The sequence below is a fragment of the Xiphophorus hellerii genome, chromosome 20, assembly GCF_003331165.1.
Source record: "Xiphophorus hellerii strain 12219 chromosome 20, Xiphophorus_hellerii-4.1, whole genome shotgun sequence".
Taxonomy (NCBI): Eukaryota; Metazoa; Chordata; class Actinopteri; order Cyprinodontiformes; family Poeciliidae; genus Xiphophorus; species Xiphophorus hellerii.
The window spans coordinates 20833620-20852375 of record NC_045691.1 but is presented as its reverse complement, the minus strand read 5'-3'; the positions used below and the strand labels follow the sequence as shown (position 1 = coordinate 20852375).

General features: G+C 37.6%; 1 protein-coding gene across 1 annotated transcript; it reads right to left on the bottom strand.

The window, feature by feature from the left end:
* Window positions 1-15507: 15507 nt before the first annotated feature.
* On the bottom strand, window positions 15508-18416 carry gpr25 (G protein-coupled receptor 25). The gene has a single exon (XM_032548459.1). It carries the CDS (start codon window positions 18278-18280, stop codon window positions 17108-17110), a length of 1173 nt encoding a protein of 390 aa, XP_032404350.1. The 5' UTR covers window positions 18281-18416; the 3' UTR covers window positions 15508-17107.
* Window positions 18417-18756: the final 340 nt, after the last annotated feature.

Here is an 18756-nt window from a genome sequence, read left to right as displayed (position 1 = left end):
GGACATTGGAGATGATATGTGGAAACAACATTAATGTTTATTCAACATGCAAAGAATATAGAAATGACAAGAGGAGGAGTTGGAACGAAATTGCTACCGCAGTTGATAAACCCGGTAACTTTTCAGCTGTTCTTCGTTAACGTGACGTAAATAGGTTCTAATGATTTTCATTCAGTCAGGACTTTACCTGACACTAGCCACATGCATTGCAGGTAGATTGTAGTAAAGCATTGATTAATGCCTGGTTTTAAAATTAGTTAACTGAACTTGTAGCCATTATTTTGTGCCCATTGTTGGACACCACACGGCAGGAACGAACCCGATCGAACCGTTATACCTAGGATTTCTGTCGGCTAATGTGTGGTCTGTCAGGTTTTGAAAATGAGCCGACAATCGGCTGGCAGCTCTAAGATCGTGCAGTGTGTGCTGGGCTTTACACTAAGGAAATGAGGAAGGGAGGCACCGGAGTTGAGCCTTTTTTCATTCAGTCTCATTAGCTGAAAGAGAAAAAGGTCGGAAGAGACGATAGTGCCGATAATTAAAATGACATCGATAGCTTTAATTTATCGTACGATTAATCGATTTATCGTTTATCGCGACAGGCCTAATTTCAATATAAAAAAAATCTAGACATATTTAAGTTTTTTAAATACCCTGTTAACAGTACTTAAAAAAAATCTGTAATTAACTCGTAACTCTTGATATGAGTGTCGCCACTTAAACATTCCCACTTGACAACCTGCTTTCAGAACAATCCAGAGGATGTTTTGTGGCCTGTCATGTAGAAACACATGGAGAAGCAAATGGCAGCGAGAAGTCCACATGATTTAAGAAGACTTGCAGCACCTGTTCATCTCCTGCATGGCTTAAATTCATTCTGAATCTACACATTCATTTTGGCTTTCCAGGAATGTTGGGTCTCAGACATGTAGCAAAAGGTCCGGCGATTCCCAGACATTGGAGAGTCAGAGCTCAAATGACATGGCACCCAGGAAGCAGCGGCTTTAGAGGTTGTAGTTTTAGGTTAGCAACATTTATTACATTCAGCCTTGACGGCGCGAACACAACTGGACACATGAAAAACACTGGGCCTCTTATTGTTCTGGCAGGCCAAACCTTGAGAAGTTGAAGGAAGGTAATTTCCGTGCAGAAATCTTTATCAGATGATTCATGTTTGTTGCCCGGCTTCCGTTCGGAAAACAAAAGCAGAACTGCCATTTCTGTTAAAACAGCCTATTAAATAAAGACTTCCTTATTTAAGTAATACTGATGCAACAAAACAATTGAAAACTGATATTTGTGAAAAACGTAAGTATGCTCACAGGATTTACAACAAAGGTGAAGACTACAAAAATACAACGACTACAAATAAACTTCTTGATGACAGGAAGGGACTATTTTAGAACAACTTGGGTTGGGTTGAGAGAAGGCAGCAGGGAAAAAATAATCTTTTTCATCCCAAACAGAAGCAGCATATTGCATAAACATGCCGTAATCCAAACAGTCTGATAACCCCAACTGAGGGAAGTGCTGTCATAGTAATGAGTAATGACCTATTCTGGCCATGGGAAACTACAGTCAGGGTTTTACGAACACAAATATGTCTGTGGGCGACATTTTCTAAAACGCTACTTTAACACAACTTCCACCAGGGCCGTGGAGGTAACCAGTTGCTGGATGTGGTGGGTTGTTTATATAAACTACAAGTCCCTGAGAGACAGCTTTGTGTCGGCTACACAGCAGCTGGCAAAACAAATTCTTTAAATGCTCTTGAGTCCTTTTTTAAGTTCATGGTTACATGTGGTGACAGACGATCACACTCAGAGCCACTGCCTTCCTTCTCAGCTTTTCTCCTGTAATTAACTTCATGTTTATGAGAATCCGATGATGATGTGAAAACAAGCTAAAGCCCCCCCAGGTGTGTCGTGTAAATCCACACTGCAAAAGCTTTGGGCTTAACATGTGAACATTATTGAATGTGAACGTGGAGAAATTAGTAATTTAAGGTTTTTGATGAAATATATGTAAACTCGGTTTTGGAATATGCCTTAACCATACCTCTAATTACCCTCCAGTTTATTTATACCCATGCATCACTTGTTAGCTGCATTCCTTCAACCCCACCCTCCCATATGCTCAGTAGGGAATCTCTTCATCCCTCGTCTCTTCCTCCATTTTATCTCATCTTCCTCATTTATCTCTCCAAATTTCCCTGCCTTAATCTTCTCTTTTATTCACTCAGATGCCCTAAATCTCCGTCTTTGTTCTACGTTTCATGAAATTGACTGGAAGTATGAAACTATACACTACCCAAAAAGAGTCTCCTTCTCCCAATCTTCCACCAGATGACTCTGCATCACATCCAGTTCACTTCAGCTGCATCCTGTAAATAATCTTTTTTTTTTTTTTAAATATGCAACTAACTTTGTTGTAGCTTGGTCCTTCTAGTAAAGTTTCTATAGAAATGTTAAAAACTTAGATTAAAAAAATTATTGAACATTCAAAACATGAATTCAAAACAAAGTAAATATGACATTTTAAGTTTATTGTGGAGTTTGGCATTGTGAATTTTTAAAAATATATATATTTTATGAAGTGCAAATTAATTTGATCAAAAATTAGAGCATGAAAACAACAAAACTCACATATGATCAAGATGGGAGTTGTAGAAAAATAGTTCTTATAATATTTTTACTCATGTATGCCTGCCATCACTGGCTGAAGAAATTAATGACATCAACTATAACAACTTCCACACTGTAATAAACCTTATTTTTATTTATTTCCAGTTCAATTTTTCTATATTTCATATACTGGGCTTGAGTTTATTTATTCTTCTCATGCTTTTCAGGAACCCTAACATACCTTCACATACTTTAAGCTTCAGTTTACAGTGTTGTGGTGTGTAATAAATACCAAATTTGCATGGCAAAAAAAGTAAATCTGAAATTAAACAGTTAAAATTTTAGAGAAGATTTAGACAATCCAAAAATGTCATAATTGTCAGCTTTAATTATGCTGTTTTTGTGGTCATTTGGAGCTTAAAAACATATTGAAACATGTTTGAATAACTGCAGATGCCTTCAGTGGCTTTTGTTAGCATTTTCTAGGCTTGATGATCACAAGCCTAGAAAATTTACTAAATTAGTAAATAGGACCATGACCTAAAGAAGACTTGAACCTTGTGATAAAGACCAGAAGCTCTTTAAAAAAATGTTTTTCTCTTACAACAACAAAGACATATTTTGTCTTCCATGCAGAATTTATTTCAACCAGTAATTAATTTTTCATGTTTCCTAGGTCTCAGAAACATCTGTAACATTCACAAACCCTCAATATCCTCAAACTTGGTACTATGACAATTTATGTTAACCTGATGCAAAAGGTGAACACTCAATTATTCACCTCTAAACCAATCAATCACTCGGATGTTTTGGCAACACTCATATCTGTGGCTGCCGAGGAAACCCTACAAGAGGAATGCAAGTCTGAACCGAGTGGGGATACTCAGCGTGGGTTTTTAATGACCGTCCCACTGGCAGGTCTGTGAAGCTGAGGGGGTTAAGCCACTTGCCCCCAGGTCAGAGCTCAGGAATGCATAAACTGCAGAGACATTTCATCGCACAGAAATCACAAGCTAACTAATGAGAGTGCTGCGGGGTGGAAAGGCTTTTCGCTGACTGAAGCTACAGCTACGTTCATACAGGAATCAATGCTGCAAATATTTGGATCACTGGAATAAAACTTGGTGTTAATTTACCTTTCACTAATTTCTTTTTTGGGATTGAGATCTCCCTTTACTGCCTGTCACAGTTGTGAAGTCTGGTTTATTTGCATAGCAAATTTCTGCAACAAGCAATTCACAATGCTTGATATGATGCACTTGAATTTTTATGACACAAATTTGCAAGAAGTTGTGCTAAACCTTTTGAAAACGTGATTTTCAAACCTCAGCAGCTTGTGTTTTAACTGCCTTGACCTTTTTTGTTTCTGTCTAGTCAAAGAGGATGTTGCAAGCTTATAACTTCTCTGTCCACTCTATCTTTACACTGTTCTACTTCTCCTCTTCTGCTTTGTGGACAAATAAGAGATGAAGCCCAGAATTAAAAGTAGAGCAAGAGCAAATAAACACAAAGAAGTGGTGACTAGGACCCTTTCATGGTAGTTTGACTTCATGTACACAGTAAGATGGTTAAAAGCCATCACAGTAAAAATAAAGCTCAAACTCTTTAAATTATCTGGTTTATTATATGGCATTTTAAGGGCGTACATATGTACGTTTCAAACTTTTCTATATCTTTGGCGTTCTCTTTGCTTAATAAATAATTACCTCTATGGCATCTAGTTTTCTACCCATGAGGTTAGATTTAAATAAATGTTTAACCTGGTGAATACTGAATCATTTACACATTAAAGGAAAAATTCAACCCTCAGTTTCTGGAGACTAATTACAAAAAACTATGATAAAACCTGGACTTTTCCCCTGACATTAAAACAACTGAAGCGAGGCCAAGCAAAGCTTTGCAACTTCTGTATCAAAGAGAAAGTATTTAGGAGTGCAGCAGAGGAAAGGGATGTTATGTTCTGACTAATTCACAGTTTAATCTAGTTTCTTTATACTTCCTGTTTGCCTGACTATCAGTGGATGAAAGTTCAATGCTCTTTACAAAAGTCTATGACTCTTTACCAAAGTGCTCCAGTGGCTGGCTGCTGAATTAATCCCACACAGTGTCCTGATGCTGGAGCTGCTTCAAGCATTCAGCATACAGAGGTGAATGAATCTTCCATCAACGCAGACTGAGCACACAGAGGGTAGCGTCACATTATGTGGTGTTGATATTGGGTCAACACCAATACCAGCAAGCGGGAAGGTGAAGCTAGAGTACTACTTAGTTACCATAATGTATGTTTATATACTGTCGTGACTTTCAGTATGCAACAATGTGATGGGGTATAAATTCAAAAGTTTATAAACCTCAAAACTAACATTGACAACTACATACAGCAACATAAAACACATCACTTGATGCAAGTATCCTAAAAAAAACTCTTCAAAGTGACTTTTTAAATGTATATTTGAACCATTTTACTAAAGGGATAAGTAGTGTAAATACATTTCACTACAGACTTAGCTCTGCTTAGTTTTGCCTTTCATTGAAACAAGACATACTCATATTCTAAATGTTACAAGACACTAAAAAGTATTTCTCTATAAAACAATCTTTTTAAATATATTTACAGTGGAGATAAACTGTAATATTTATCAGCTTTGCACACCACCTGTATCTACAACACTGCAAACCAGAGGAATGATGCTTTTTTAAACTTCCAACTTATCAAATTGTTTTTCTTGAGCACCCGCTATAACCCTCAAAGCACAGAGTATCAGCATAATCATAGAAACCCTGAATGTACATCATGTAATCAGTCAGCAGCATTAAGTTGCTGTTGGGCCGCAGCTTTGAAGGAGTTTCTAAAAGTTTACTACCCCTCTTCAACTAAGAGCATCTCTTTTAAGTTACCACCACTCATGGAAAACTTTATGGTTTTAAATGGGCGTCTTTTACAAACAATAGAAATAAAAAAAAACACAAAACGACAGAGAAGATTTTTCTCCTCTTACCTCTGCGGTCAGTTAGCTTGCTAGCATCGTGCCCCAGCTACATCCATACAGTCAGCGCTCCATCGGCTGCTCGCATCCTCCCAGATTTAACCTGGAAGTTTCTTCTTCGACTACAAAAGTGATGAAAACACCGCCAAGTTTCTGTGTCAGGTTAAAATTTCTAATTACTATGACAAAACCCCGAACATTAAGCTAAATTTAGTCCCCCAAACGCAGCCGTTGTTGAATAAGATACTCCACGAGCTCAGTAAAGTAAAGCAATGTAGTGTTGCCTTCACGTACGGTCGAAAACGAGCATGAATCAACAAGCATTCACCAAGGTAACCGCCTAATTTGTGCAGAGTTGTTTTGACGAGAAAAAACGGGATTATTGAGTACAACAAATGGTTACAAATAAAAAGGAGATAAAATACATACAACACGTGTACTCTAAAAAAAAAAAAAAAAAATTAGAAACCATCCTGTTTAAGTATTTCTGTTTCTACGCTGAAGTATGCTGTTACTTAGTTACAGTCACGGTGTGAAAAACAAACACAACGTAAGTTATCGTGAGTTAATTGTTTGTTAACTAATCACCCGATAGGGTTTAGTAATCCTACACATCTGCACCAGCGGTCAAGAAATTGTGGGCTTTTTGTGTGCTTGAACGCCCCATCGGTGTGTGAACAGTTTACCCCAGAGAGCAAAAAGTGACTCAAAGTAATACACGATCAAATAGATTCAAAGTAATACATTTGATTCTCATAGTCTGGATTTTAACCTTTGAAGTCTTGATATTTAAATCGTAATTTAGTGAGACAAGATTATTATATAGAGTCTCAAATGTTGAATTCGAGACACACAGTCATAATAATTCATAGATTAAAAGTGATAATTTCAGACTTTGAAATTCAAAATCAGATTATTAAGAATTTCTTGAAAACTCTGAGTTCATATCATGTAAAATGTGTGATTTGTAATGAAGAATGACCGATTGAATGACACTAAAAATCTCTAGATTAAACTCTTAAATGACACTAATGTTCAACATTATAACACTGACAGCGAATGATATTTCCACTTGATGTGATATTCTTACATGATGCATTGATGAAATCAATGAAACGCCCCTAAACTCAAACCTCTCATGCGTCGGAACTGTAGTTTTAAACCCATCCACTAGAGGACAGCAGAGCATTACATGAGACTCGGGACCAATTAATATAGAAGAACATGCACTGTTTCTCACTACCGTTTCCATTATCACAGCAGTATGAACTGAGATTTGTAAAAAAAAAACAACAACAAAAAAACCAAAACAAAACAAACCCCCTCAATTTTACATTATGTGAATGACAATGACATTGGATAGTGTGTATACTGTATGTTTGTTGGTATGTCTTACAGAAAATTATACTGTAAACATGTTTAACATCAATTCGGTAAAACATGTGGTGTCTTGTTAATGTGTTAATACAGAAGGTTTTACTTTTCAATAGCGAATAACTTGCTAACACTTTAGCAAAAAAAAAAGAAGAAGTCATTCTTAAGTTAATTTAACATTTACACAACATGCTTTAGAGTCAGTAATTGATAAAAAAAATAATTATAAAATAATTAGAAGCTATGCAAGATCCAAAGGTGGAAATTGTCTTGCTTTTGTTTCATCCAATCTTTTATTTTTGTTGTTTTTCTTCACATTAAAGTAAACATCTGAGTGTGGATAGGATAGGAAAAAAAAACTCTTACAATGTGTGAAAATTGTGTACACCACAAACAAATCAATCTGAAATAAAAATAAAGATGCATTTGAGTTATATTTTAAAATCCTCCTTAGAAATAGATTATCTATTTTACAAAAATGTCCTTGTCACACCAGGGCTGTAAGTATTGAGCAGTCACTCTTAGCATATTCTGTGCCTTGCTCAAGTGCACCACAGACATAGCCAAGCGTTGTGCAGCATGACTCATATTTTTCCTTACAGTTAGGGCGGACCACCTCTCTGGTCCCCACCATCTGAGCCACTTTCTGGCCTTGTTTTTCTTTCTTAAGCTTCAGCTACGTTTGCACAGATCAAATGTCGCTCATGCAGGCTTGAGCTGAAGTTGTAAGGAACTAGGAAACCACATCAAGTTGTTTCATTTATTGGCTGCACCGTTGGCATGATCGCAGCATGAATGTGCTGCATCTTTGTGGTTTAACTGTGAGAAATGAATGCATGGTGCCACAGATAGAATTGAGGGCAGCTATGCCTGGAGCCGGGCGACGTTGCAGAAGAATCTTAACAAAGAGGCTGACATTTTCTGTGGATTAACTGAACTTTTTAAAATCACTTTTAGAGTTTTTCTTTTTCATGAAAATGGCTGCTGATAGTGCAATTTTAAAACTATCAACGCTAGACTGTGTCAGATCCTCTTTGGCACACTGAACTTGCCGTCTGTCAATAGGCAGTTACAAATATGAGTGAACAAACGTCACATTCGAGGATCCACAAGGCTCTTTTCTGGGGTCACTTTTATTCTAACAGCTCAGACAAAATTTAACTGTGATTCATCAAATGTTTAATCTAAATATGGGATTCTGGTATCAGTTGAGTGTGGGTCAAGAACTGGGTGACAGGAATTTAGAGAAAAAAAAAAGAACACAAGCTGATATAAATTATTAATACCTAAATAAACAAAAACATAAAATTGATGCAACTCAACTGTTTGCCTTTTCTTTGCTTATATTAATGTGTTGAACATTTTACTCATATTGTCTCCTGTAGCAAAGACAGATCACCAATAAACTCCAGCTGATGTGTCACATTTTATTCATGTCATATTATCTACCAATATCTTTCTCATCTTTGGTTATTTTTGTCACTGCTTCCTATGGCTCACAGATTTTCAAACCATTACCTCCTTCAGTCAACATGTAGTTCAAGGTCCTCAGTCCTTTCTGCCAAACTCTCATCCTTGTCAGATGGTAAAAGTAAGATAAGGCAATTTTATTTATATAGCACATTTTCAGCAACGAGGCAATTCAAAATGCTTTACATGAATTAAAAGGAAAAAGTGGGTCTTAAGAAATCAGAATATTCTTGAAAAAGGTTATTTATGTCCACACATCAATTTCTAAAATGTAATTGTATACAATTTAAAATAGCTTGATTCATTACACATTTTACTTTCAGTTCCTTTGGACGATTTAAAACAAAAACTTGAAAGAAAAAGAAAATGCATACAGAAATATCAACTTATTGAAATGTGTATCTATGTTCAGCACAAAAATACACTAAAGATTGATTTTCAAAATGTAAAATTATCTTCTGTTTTAAAAGAAAAAAACGGCACCACAGAGCAACAGGAGGTGGTTTTCTTCTCAGCCCAGATAAAAGGATGCTGTCTCTGGTTCAGGACGGGTTTATCACATGGAGATACGTTCGTGTGCAGTAGTTCTTGGAACACTTACTGCCTTTTGAATCTCTCACTTAGTCTTCCATTCATATGCTTACATACAGCAGTGAACTACCAGCTTCTTTAAGAATGACTGTCTCTCTTTGTGGAGCGTGTCAACGGCTGTCTGGCAACTATCGACTCAGTATTTCCCTTTCCATGGCCATATAATTCATATGTTAAATGCATTCTAAACTTGCTTTTTTAGAATGCAATTTTCCCATTTTTGTTTGGGGGTATTCATTTGTTTTTAGCCATAATCATTAATATCAATAAGCCATTTAAATATATAATTTTGCCTGTAGTTAATAATATAGAAAATATGTTTCAATATCGGAACTAAATTACTGAAATAAATGAACTTAAAGATTTTCTAATTTACTGAGACACATCTCTATACATTGGTCCTCTTCACCTATGCTATATGTGACGTTGTGCAAGACATTGTGACATATTGTGAGAAACTGTGGGAAGAAGGCTGGATGGAAATGTCATCTAGTGAGGTGATTTCAAGTTCATGCCAAGAAGATCATACGGGATGTCGTAGTAAGCTTAGATTCCTGATATGAGCAAAGCACAGCCACTGCACATGGTACAGCAAGAAGTCTGTGGGAAAATTACAATTTGTTTGTCTCACCATTGATATGCACAGAAAGGGGCAGCTGAAACAAACGGAAACTTTGATAAGACATAAGTGTCACTGTCTCACCTTTCATTTTGTGTATGCCAGACTATCAGACCAGTCATATGATCGTCGCGGGGATTTATTTGAACCAGAAAAAACTGCTTTCATATGTACATTTTTAATGTAAAAATAGCTATAAGGAATATACAATTATATTAGAAACACAATGAAAAGAGTTGTTAGGAATGTAGGTGGAACATATAAACATTTTTAAAAAGCTGCTTTATAATTTCATGTTTCAAATAAAACAAATCCCGTGCTTTCATGTGTTTTGTCATGGTATTATGTTGTGTACAGGTATAGACCCTACATATATTCTGAGTTTAACTGTGAAAGTCAGATAAACATTTGGCATAATTATTAAACCTTACCCGAGGAAGACCTGCCTTTTAGAGCCGAATTAAATCATATTTAAAAGGAGATGCAAACTCAAGTGCAGTAACTTAGTTTTGCATGTTTTTTGTGCTCAGATAACAGAAACTAGTGCACTTTAGGTGGATGTTGAAGTTGAGAGCAGCAGTAAGTGGCAGTGCCCTAAGAGAGACGCGAGGGCGGTTAACAGCTCTCATATTAGAACTGAAACTATGGCAACAACGTGCACGCTGCACAGTTCTTCCACAAATTTAAATTAAATCAGCAAAAATATACCTGTTTTTAGTTATTGTATAGTTTCTGATATGACTTTTTTCAAATATGAGGCAGAAATCTATGCATTTGTTTTGAAGATTACATGATGTGTTTTTATCTTTTTAAATTTACAAGCTGGCTCTTTAAAAAAAGAGCCAGTTTCTAAGAAATGTAAGAGTGTTTCTGTTTGTGTAAAAGCAGTAAAAATCACTCTGACCTCTCAGGTTAGAGTTTGTTTCTGTGTGACGAACATAGATGTTTGGCAACTTCCCGAAGCAGGAGACAGGGAATTTCCTGACCTTGCCACCAAAGGGCTACCATCTAACCTGTTTCTCTCGGTTTTGAAACTCTCCGATTCATATTGCGCCCACCACTGAAAAAGCAGTGGGCATGTTTGAACATTTGAACTTTCTAGTACATGAACTTCCTTTTCAGAGTCAAGTGAATACAGCCGGATTCTGAGAAGCTACATTTTAGTATTGACTGTCTGTCTAGTGTGTGTGTGTGTGTGAATGCATGTTCAATCATACAGCCGGTTCTCAGGGTGGTGAACCTGCCGACTTCCTCCCAGGAGACCTCACACCTGACAGATGTGTTTCTGAAGAGTAAAACAGAATAGGTTTATGCTTAATTTTTCTCTGAGTGGGGGGATTTTGCTCTATGTCAGCAAGTCTCAAGAGCCAGAAAGGGGTGTGAATTCGTATTCACACCCCTTTATTTCTTCAACATTTTCTAACATTAACATTGAATCTGAAAGCTGCAGAACATATGAAACATTTATAAAATTTTTTTATGTTTTTACACAGTTGTTAAACTGTCACTAATCAAGCTCCTCTGCCTTCTTCCAGTGCTATCTGCAGGAATACTCAGAAACAACCAATCAGAGCCAACAGGAGGGTCTTAGTGCTGTCAATCGTCCTAGTACACTGCTCACATCTTCCCCCTTGCTCTCTACTGTACTACAGCTTCATCCCGGCAGCAGAACCTGCCACCTGGAACGGTAAGTTGTTTTTCTGCTTTTCAGCTTTGAGTAAAAATATATTTACATAGACAGGTGCGTCTGTCTATGTAAACATATACATATATTTACTGAATTTACCACAAGTGGACTCCATTTAAGTTGTAGAAACTTTTCAAGGATGATCAGTGGAACCAGTTCAGTTTTGAACTTAATGCCAAAGGCTGCAATACTCATGTAAATATGATTTCTTGGATTTCTATTTTTGATTTTTTTTAAAAATCCACATTAATACATAACACAATGAAATAGGGGTGTAACATAACAAAATGTGGAAAAGAGAAGCATTTTGAACGATTTCCAGATGCACTTTAAATTCAGTTAAATGAACATGATTTGCAATAGGACTTTATATAAGATCTCACAGCTAATGCTGCAAATCAGATCAGAAACAAAGCTGTAAAGTCAAAGGAAATGTATATGGATCTGATTGTGTAAACCACAGTTCTCATGAAGGATACAAAAAAAATGTAGGAAACTTTTAACTTTAGTTAGGAATCATATGGACTCACCTTAGATCTGGACATCCGACCAAAGGGAGCACTCAGGGATAAAAAGTCTTGATAATGTAGGTGACCAAGAACTCAGTGCTCAATTGTTCACTTGCACCAGGGTGTTGAAATGTTTTAGTTTGCTCTCTGGTTCAACACATGTGAATCAAATGAAGGTTTATTAGCAGGCCTCTTCAGAAAATTAACATGCTCTGTTGAACCAGAGAGAGAAGTAAACTTGCAGCACACCAACTCCACAGATTCTGGACATCCTTAGACTTAGACAGAGTGACTCTGTTTCCTTTGTCTTATAATATCACCCAGGAGATCAACCATTGCTGTTACAGTTCACCAATCAGATGTTCATAGAACAGTAGTCAGGAAAAGCTAAAAGGCTCTTGGTAGTCAGGTTGATTGTTGCTAAAAGGAGCCTAATTAGAATGAGCAACAAAATTATTGTCTGTAGAAACCAAACTAGTAATTATTGGCCTGAACTTATTGAATCATGCCTGGAGAGAAAAAACAACAACAACAAAAACCGCTCTGGTCATGACCTGGAAAACTTCGACCCTACTATGAAGCATGTTTATCTGTGGCAGGATGTGGACGACCAGTCTGCACAGAAGGTAAAATGACAGCAGCTATATATAGAGAGATTGCATAGGCAATAATTCATTTTCCACCAAAACAATGCGGATATGCTGCGCCAGATTGGGCGCCAAAACATTGGTGGAAAAACTATTTTTGAGTTGTCATTCTCTGCATTTAACAACTGTTTCTGCATTTTTTAAATTACATGTGTAAAGGCCAGCTGAATGTAGTTAGCATTCAGTCAACTTAGGCTACGTTCATACTGCAGCTTGAAGTGACCTAAGTCCTATTTTTTTTTTTTTGGCGCGGTCGTTCACACTTCCAAATATATGCGACCTGTATGTGTTCTCCAGTGTAAACTGCAAACGACCTGAAAGTAGTCCGCATATGCGCAGTAGAGGGCGCAATATCGTCACAAATAGAGAGCGGCCATGAAGAAGAAGTAGCGCTCAGTGTTTGCAGAAGTAAACATGGATGCTAACGGTGGAGCATAGCTTACGATTTTGAAGTTGCTGTCCGAGCGGAGCCAGTACAGTAACAACTTAATCCTCATTATTGTTCGCGATGGTTGTAGTTTTTCTTCCCGTTTGGGCGTATCAGGACGCAGAATAGTGACGTTTGTCGAGTGTCAATGACGTTCAAGTGGAATTAATGCGACTTGGCCGTTAGGTCACATTTGAATCGGATGCATATCGGACACGTATCCGATATGTATATGGATATAATGATCCATATAATAATAATAATAATCCATATAATAATATGGATATAAGAGGGCCTGGGTCGCATTCGTAAAAAATCCGGCCTGTATTGTTCAGACTGTCATGAAAATATCAGATACAGGTCGCATTAAGGCAAAAAAAAAAAAAAAAAAAAAAAATCGGAATTGGGTCACTTCAGGCAGCAGTGTGAACGCTGATGGAGAAATGTTGATTTATTAAAGTCATCCCTGTTTCTCATCAACCACGGTAAGATCTAAGCAAGAAAAAAAATACAATGGCTTTCACCATTCATGACGTAGCTCGCTACAATTTATTTCATTAATCGTTAATTAAGCAGTCACAGAATTAAAATACTTCAATCTCCGTTACCTTGTTCTCTTATCTCTTAAATTTAAGTTGCTTTTTATGCGTTTTTCCTGCTTTGCTGTTAACCTTTTTCTACATTGAAGTTAACCTTCCCAGGTAGATCTGTTGTACTGTTACCATGGAAACCTTATAAAGAACGATGACAAAATAAAAGCACAGAACTTTACCATAGTCACAATAAACAAAGTAACTACGTTCAATATGATCAATAACAGAGGCATGAAATTCACACACCAAGACCCTGTTTACATGACAATGATACAACGAAAATTTAATTTTTGTTCCGTTTCTGTTAACACATTTACATGAAGACATTCTAATTACAATATTTGTTTACACTGTAACGTGTAACAGTCATTATACTGCTTGGTTCCTAGACATGAGTAGGTATCACCACAAGGGGGCGCCTATTCCCTTTTTCTTTTGTTGTACTATTGTACAGAGTAAGAACTCGTCTTCCATGTGGTGTAGAGGAGATCATCGGTGATGATGAGGTGCAGAGCGGTGAATTATCGTTTCTTTTCTCATGTATGAGACTGTAATGTTAGTACCGTGGAGACCTGGCTTTACATGGACGAAGTGAAAATAAAGCGACAGTGTGGAAAACTTCAACAGTGCGTCCTGCTGTTTTGGGTTAGAGTGGCTAACCACCATTGCTAACTCCTTCTCCAACCTCTCACCGCACCGTCACAAACGGTACACATCGAAAAGGTGTAATGCCCTCGCCACGCCACTAGTTGGTGCTAGGTTTTTTGAAACTAAGTGCGCGGTATTTAAAAAAAAAAAAAAGAAAAGTTGAAAGCACGTCTATTCGCGTTTCCACATCAGATACCATTCCCTGAGATATTGGGGGGAAAACACGCACTATGTGTGTCTGATTAGGGTGCAGTTGGAAAAAATGGGACAACTTCACTGAAACACGTTGTTTGAGCTTCCACGGTGTCCGTAGTTCTCTAGATAATACACGCTGAACAAGCACGCGTGTATTTTGATTTTGCCACCTGGGCGGTGCTGAGCGGTGAGTGGACGCTGGGGGAGCCATATCTGCTGGGGAAACACGAATTGTAGTAACACCTGCATTGTCAGTAGTTTCTTCTTCTGTGGATTGTAGGAAGCAGCTATTGTTTTGCTAGGGATTCCCTGACAGAAAAGATCCATTTAGTCTGTTTACAAGACACCGGACACCTGTACGTTTCAGAACCATTGCACTCTGGAACCCGTTTTCAATCTGTGCCGTTGTCATAGAAAACATTCGGTGGTTTCATGTAAATGTACACTACAAACACAACACAACTCTTCCATTTTCACCAGAAATGGTCGTGTAAACAGGGCCTCAATACACGCCCCTTCAAAAACGAGTTGGTCATTTTTTTTCCTCTCAATTTGAATCATGAGGACTTGTATTTTATAAGTTCATAATACACCTGCATATTGAAAACCCCGGACAAGGGGTGCACCTATGATCAGTCTGAATTCATAACAGGAAATATATTTTTGTAAAACGGGTGTTTTCACCTTACCCCAATTGGAAACTTTATGTAGATCATCTATTTTTGACTAACTGTGCAAAATGTGAGAAAGCTGAAGAGGCAAATGATTTCAATTGACTCTTTACATAAAGACAAAAAGTAACCATGTGGGCGTGCAAGAGACAGTAGATTTAAATGTAAAGGTTTAGAATACATATTAAGCATGTAAGCATTTTTAGAAAATTAGATTTAAATTTAGATTTTTTAGGAAAATCTATATTTTCTTGTGAATCAGTGGGCTACTATTTGACAATGACATTTGATATGATCTTCTTTGTTAGTATTTTACTCTTAAGATTTCAAAACAACAACACCAAGAAGCACAAAACAAAGAACTGAGATCTGTTGTTTCCTGTTGTGATCGTCTGCATTGCTCTTCCACTGTCTTGTCAACTTTGTGCCTTTCTGTCTTGTGTTTTCCCTTTATTTTTTTAAAAAACTTTTTATGTATTTTTGGCACATTTTCTGCTATGTAAAGGCAGAAAATCTTTTTAATGTCTTGAACAGACTTTTAACAACCCCCCCTGCGATTAACTGTCCTTTGTTTGCACTCTGAGTTTTGAAGAAGACAGAAAACAATACGGGTCACACTGTGCACAAAGTTCGTACAGTGAGCCTGTTGTGTGAAAACTAAAAAAAAAAAAAACTCAGAAAGCGGTCAATGCTCTCAGACCCTGTGGTTTTCTATCTCTTTTTCTTTTTTAAGTGTGGAAAATGAAGTAAGCTCAGAAACATACAGTGCGCTTCGTTTTTGAAGCACACATTTTGAAATTGAGCGTGTATCCACAGCTTGAGTCGTAACAGTACTTTGTGGTCTTAGCATTTGTTTAAAATGACTTTCTCTATAGAAAGGCGCCTGTGAGAAAAGTGTCTGAGTTGATTTCTCAAACAAACTTCTCTGTAATGCATCTAAAGTTAATCTGAATTACATGCATGCAAATCTGCAAACGGGAATTAAATCATACAAATAAAATATAATAATTTGGATATTGTCATTATTGGTTTATGATGATTAAATAACTAGCAAAGAAATAGGACCTGATTAGCAGCTTTCGTGAGATATGAAACCAGATGTTTCCACTTTGATGATTTTATGTATCATGTGCTTTGACTGTCAGGATCGCAGAGTGTTTGAAAACACGTTAAATCGCAAGGCTGTGTGAAAATCTTTCTTGTATAATTAAAGTTTGTTGATAAGAGATTTATTGTCACTACAATATTATATATGCTACAATGTTATGTTATACAATGTGTCAATTTGTATTATTTTCAAATCATGTTTAAACAGCAGCTGACAGATTTGGTTAAGCTTAAGAAGAAGAAGTGGATGAGCATCATTGCAGCAGGAAAAATATGTATTCATGACAAAATTTGATTTTATTTAAAGAAATATATAATACAAATCAAACCATTCATCAAATGTAGCTAAGGTGTGTAAACTATGGATTACTGGAGCTTGTCAGTTTCACTGTAATTTAATAAAAAAGTGTTTATCTGGGTGAACTTGTTAATATGCAAATTGGGAAAAACATATTTTTTTCTTACACATTTATTTCCCGCATAAAAAACTTTAATCCTCACAGTTTTATAACAGAAGATGAATCAGAAAAATACAAAACTTGAAAGTTTTTACCAAAAACATAAAAATACTAATGATTCGAAGCTAATGTTATGATTAGGAACTATTGTTAGTATTGTTAATGCTAAAATAATAATGCAACATGCAAAAAATAAACAGCCAAGTTATGCACTGCCATCCAGCATAAGCAGTATTAACAGCATTTTCTTAGATGAGGAAGTCAAAAGAAAAGAAAAAAAAAAGAATTTAAAAATTGTACAATTAAACATAAAACAAGTATTTCAGAAACAAACAAACAAAAAGATGAGTCATTTAATGTTTTACTGTAATACCTCAGGGCTCTACAGGAGAAAATCAGCAGAGGCTAAAATAAAAATAACAAAAAGAATAAAATTGCGTATGGTTGTCAGATAGATTTTAGTTGAAATATAAAACAATGACGTCACCTCTACTGGACTTTTAGAAGGTAACGAATGACTTGTTCTCCTCCTGCAGGGACATCTGAATCTGCGTTCGCCCACCATTTGTCGCATAGGTCTCAGAAGTGCCGGGGTTGGTGATAGAAGCAGAGGAGTTGAAGCTCTGCAGCATCTTTGTCTTCCCGATGCAGCTCTCGAACAGGAACTTCGCCCGTCGCCTGAAGTGGTGGTCCAAGAAGAAGTAGATGGCCGGGTTCACGCAGCTGTTGAGAAAAGCCAGGCAGCAGGAGATGAGGAACCCGTTGTGCAGCCATGCTTTACATCTCAGATCGCCTTCTGAGAGATAGAAAATGATTTTGATGGACTTGAAGGTGTTGTAGGGCAGCCAGGTCGCCACAAACGCCACGATGATGCAGAGGACCATCTTCAGTGAGTGTCTGCGGCGAGCCTCGGCTCGGGCGTTCCCAGCAGCGGCGCAGTGCCTGTTGAGGTGCATGATGATGGTTCCGTAGCAGACCATGATGATCAGCACTGGGAAGATGAACGTGAGGAACACCATGCCCAGATTCATCCCGATCAGGAGCACCAAAGTTTCATCTTCGAGGCAGGACTGACCGCCTGCAGATGGCGCCACTTTTCGGTAGATCAGAGAGGGAGTGCCAAGGATGCCTGAGATGATCCAGAGCCCAGCACAAGTAATGCGGATGCACTTACTACTCCTGAGGTACCTTGAATCCATCATCTTCACTATTGCCAGGTAGCGGTCAATGCTCATGCAGGTGAGAAAGAAGATGTTGGAGAAGCGGTTGACAGAGATGATGTAGCTGCTCAGCTTGCACAGGAACTCGCTGGGAAACCCAAAGTCCCAGCCGTTCTTCTGGCTGGAAGAGATGGCCCAAAGAGGCAGCGTGAGGACGAAGACCAGGTCAGCCATGGCCAGGTTCAAGACGAAGATGTCCACCAGGCGACCCGCTCTTTTGCCTTTGCTTCCCACCACCACGATCACAAAGATGTTGCCCCAGAATCCAGTGAAGAATATCAGGTAATACATGGTGGGCAGGAAAATGTGGGAGCCGGGCAGGGCTGAGAAACCACAGCCATTTTCATAAGTGTCATTCTCAGTAATGTTAGTCTCATTTTCATAGTAATAATAATCTGAAGCGTAGTCTTCGTCCCCCATGCTGAGAGGTGATGGAGAGGTTGTGCTCTGCATCGAGGTGACTGATCTAACCCTCTGAACACGCTGCCACTCGATATTACGAGTACAAACCACAGAGAAAAAAACGCGATCCTATTTCAGTTCTCTTCCTCTCTTAGCGCCACAACCGTCTTCCTTTATCTGTCTGACTTGACTTCCCGTTAGAGCTTTTTCTCATGTAATTGAAAATGCAATGCACTGAAAGTCCAAACATGTAGTTTGGAACTTGAGAAGCATCACTGACAGACTATGAGGAAGCCACGACAAATGTTTTGTATTAAAAGAAAAACAAACTATTTTTTTTTTCATGTAAATTTTTGAGAATGTCCTCAAAACACTTCTCCTCGGATGTCCATGTGCCTGTGGATTGTCAACAAGCCTGTAGTCAGGTGGCTTGCTATGATTTCACTTAAAAAAATCTTAATATCTGCCCAGGAAAGTTTCTAGTTTGACATTTATCTGACCAGTAGGGGGCAGGTAAGCTTTACTTC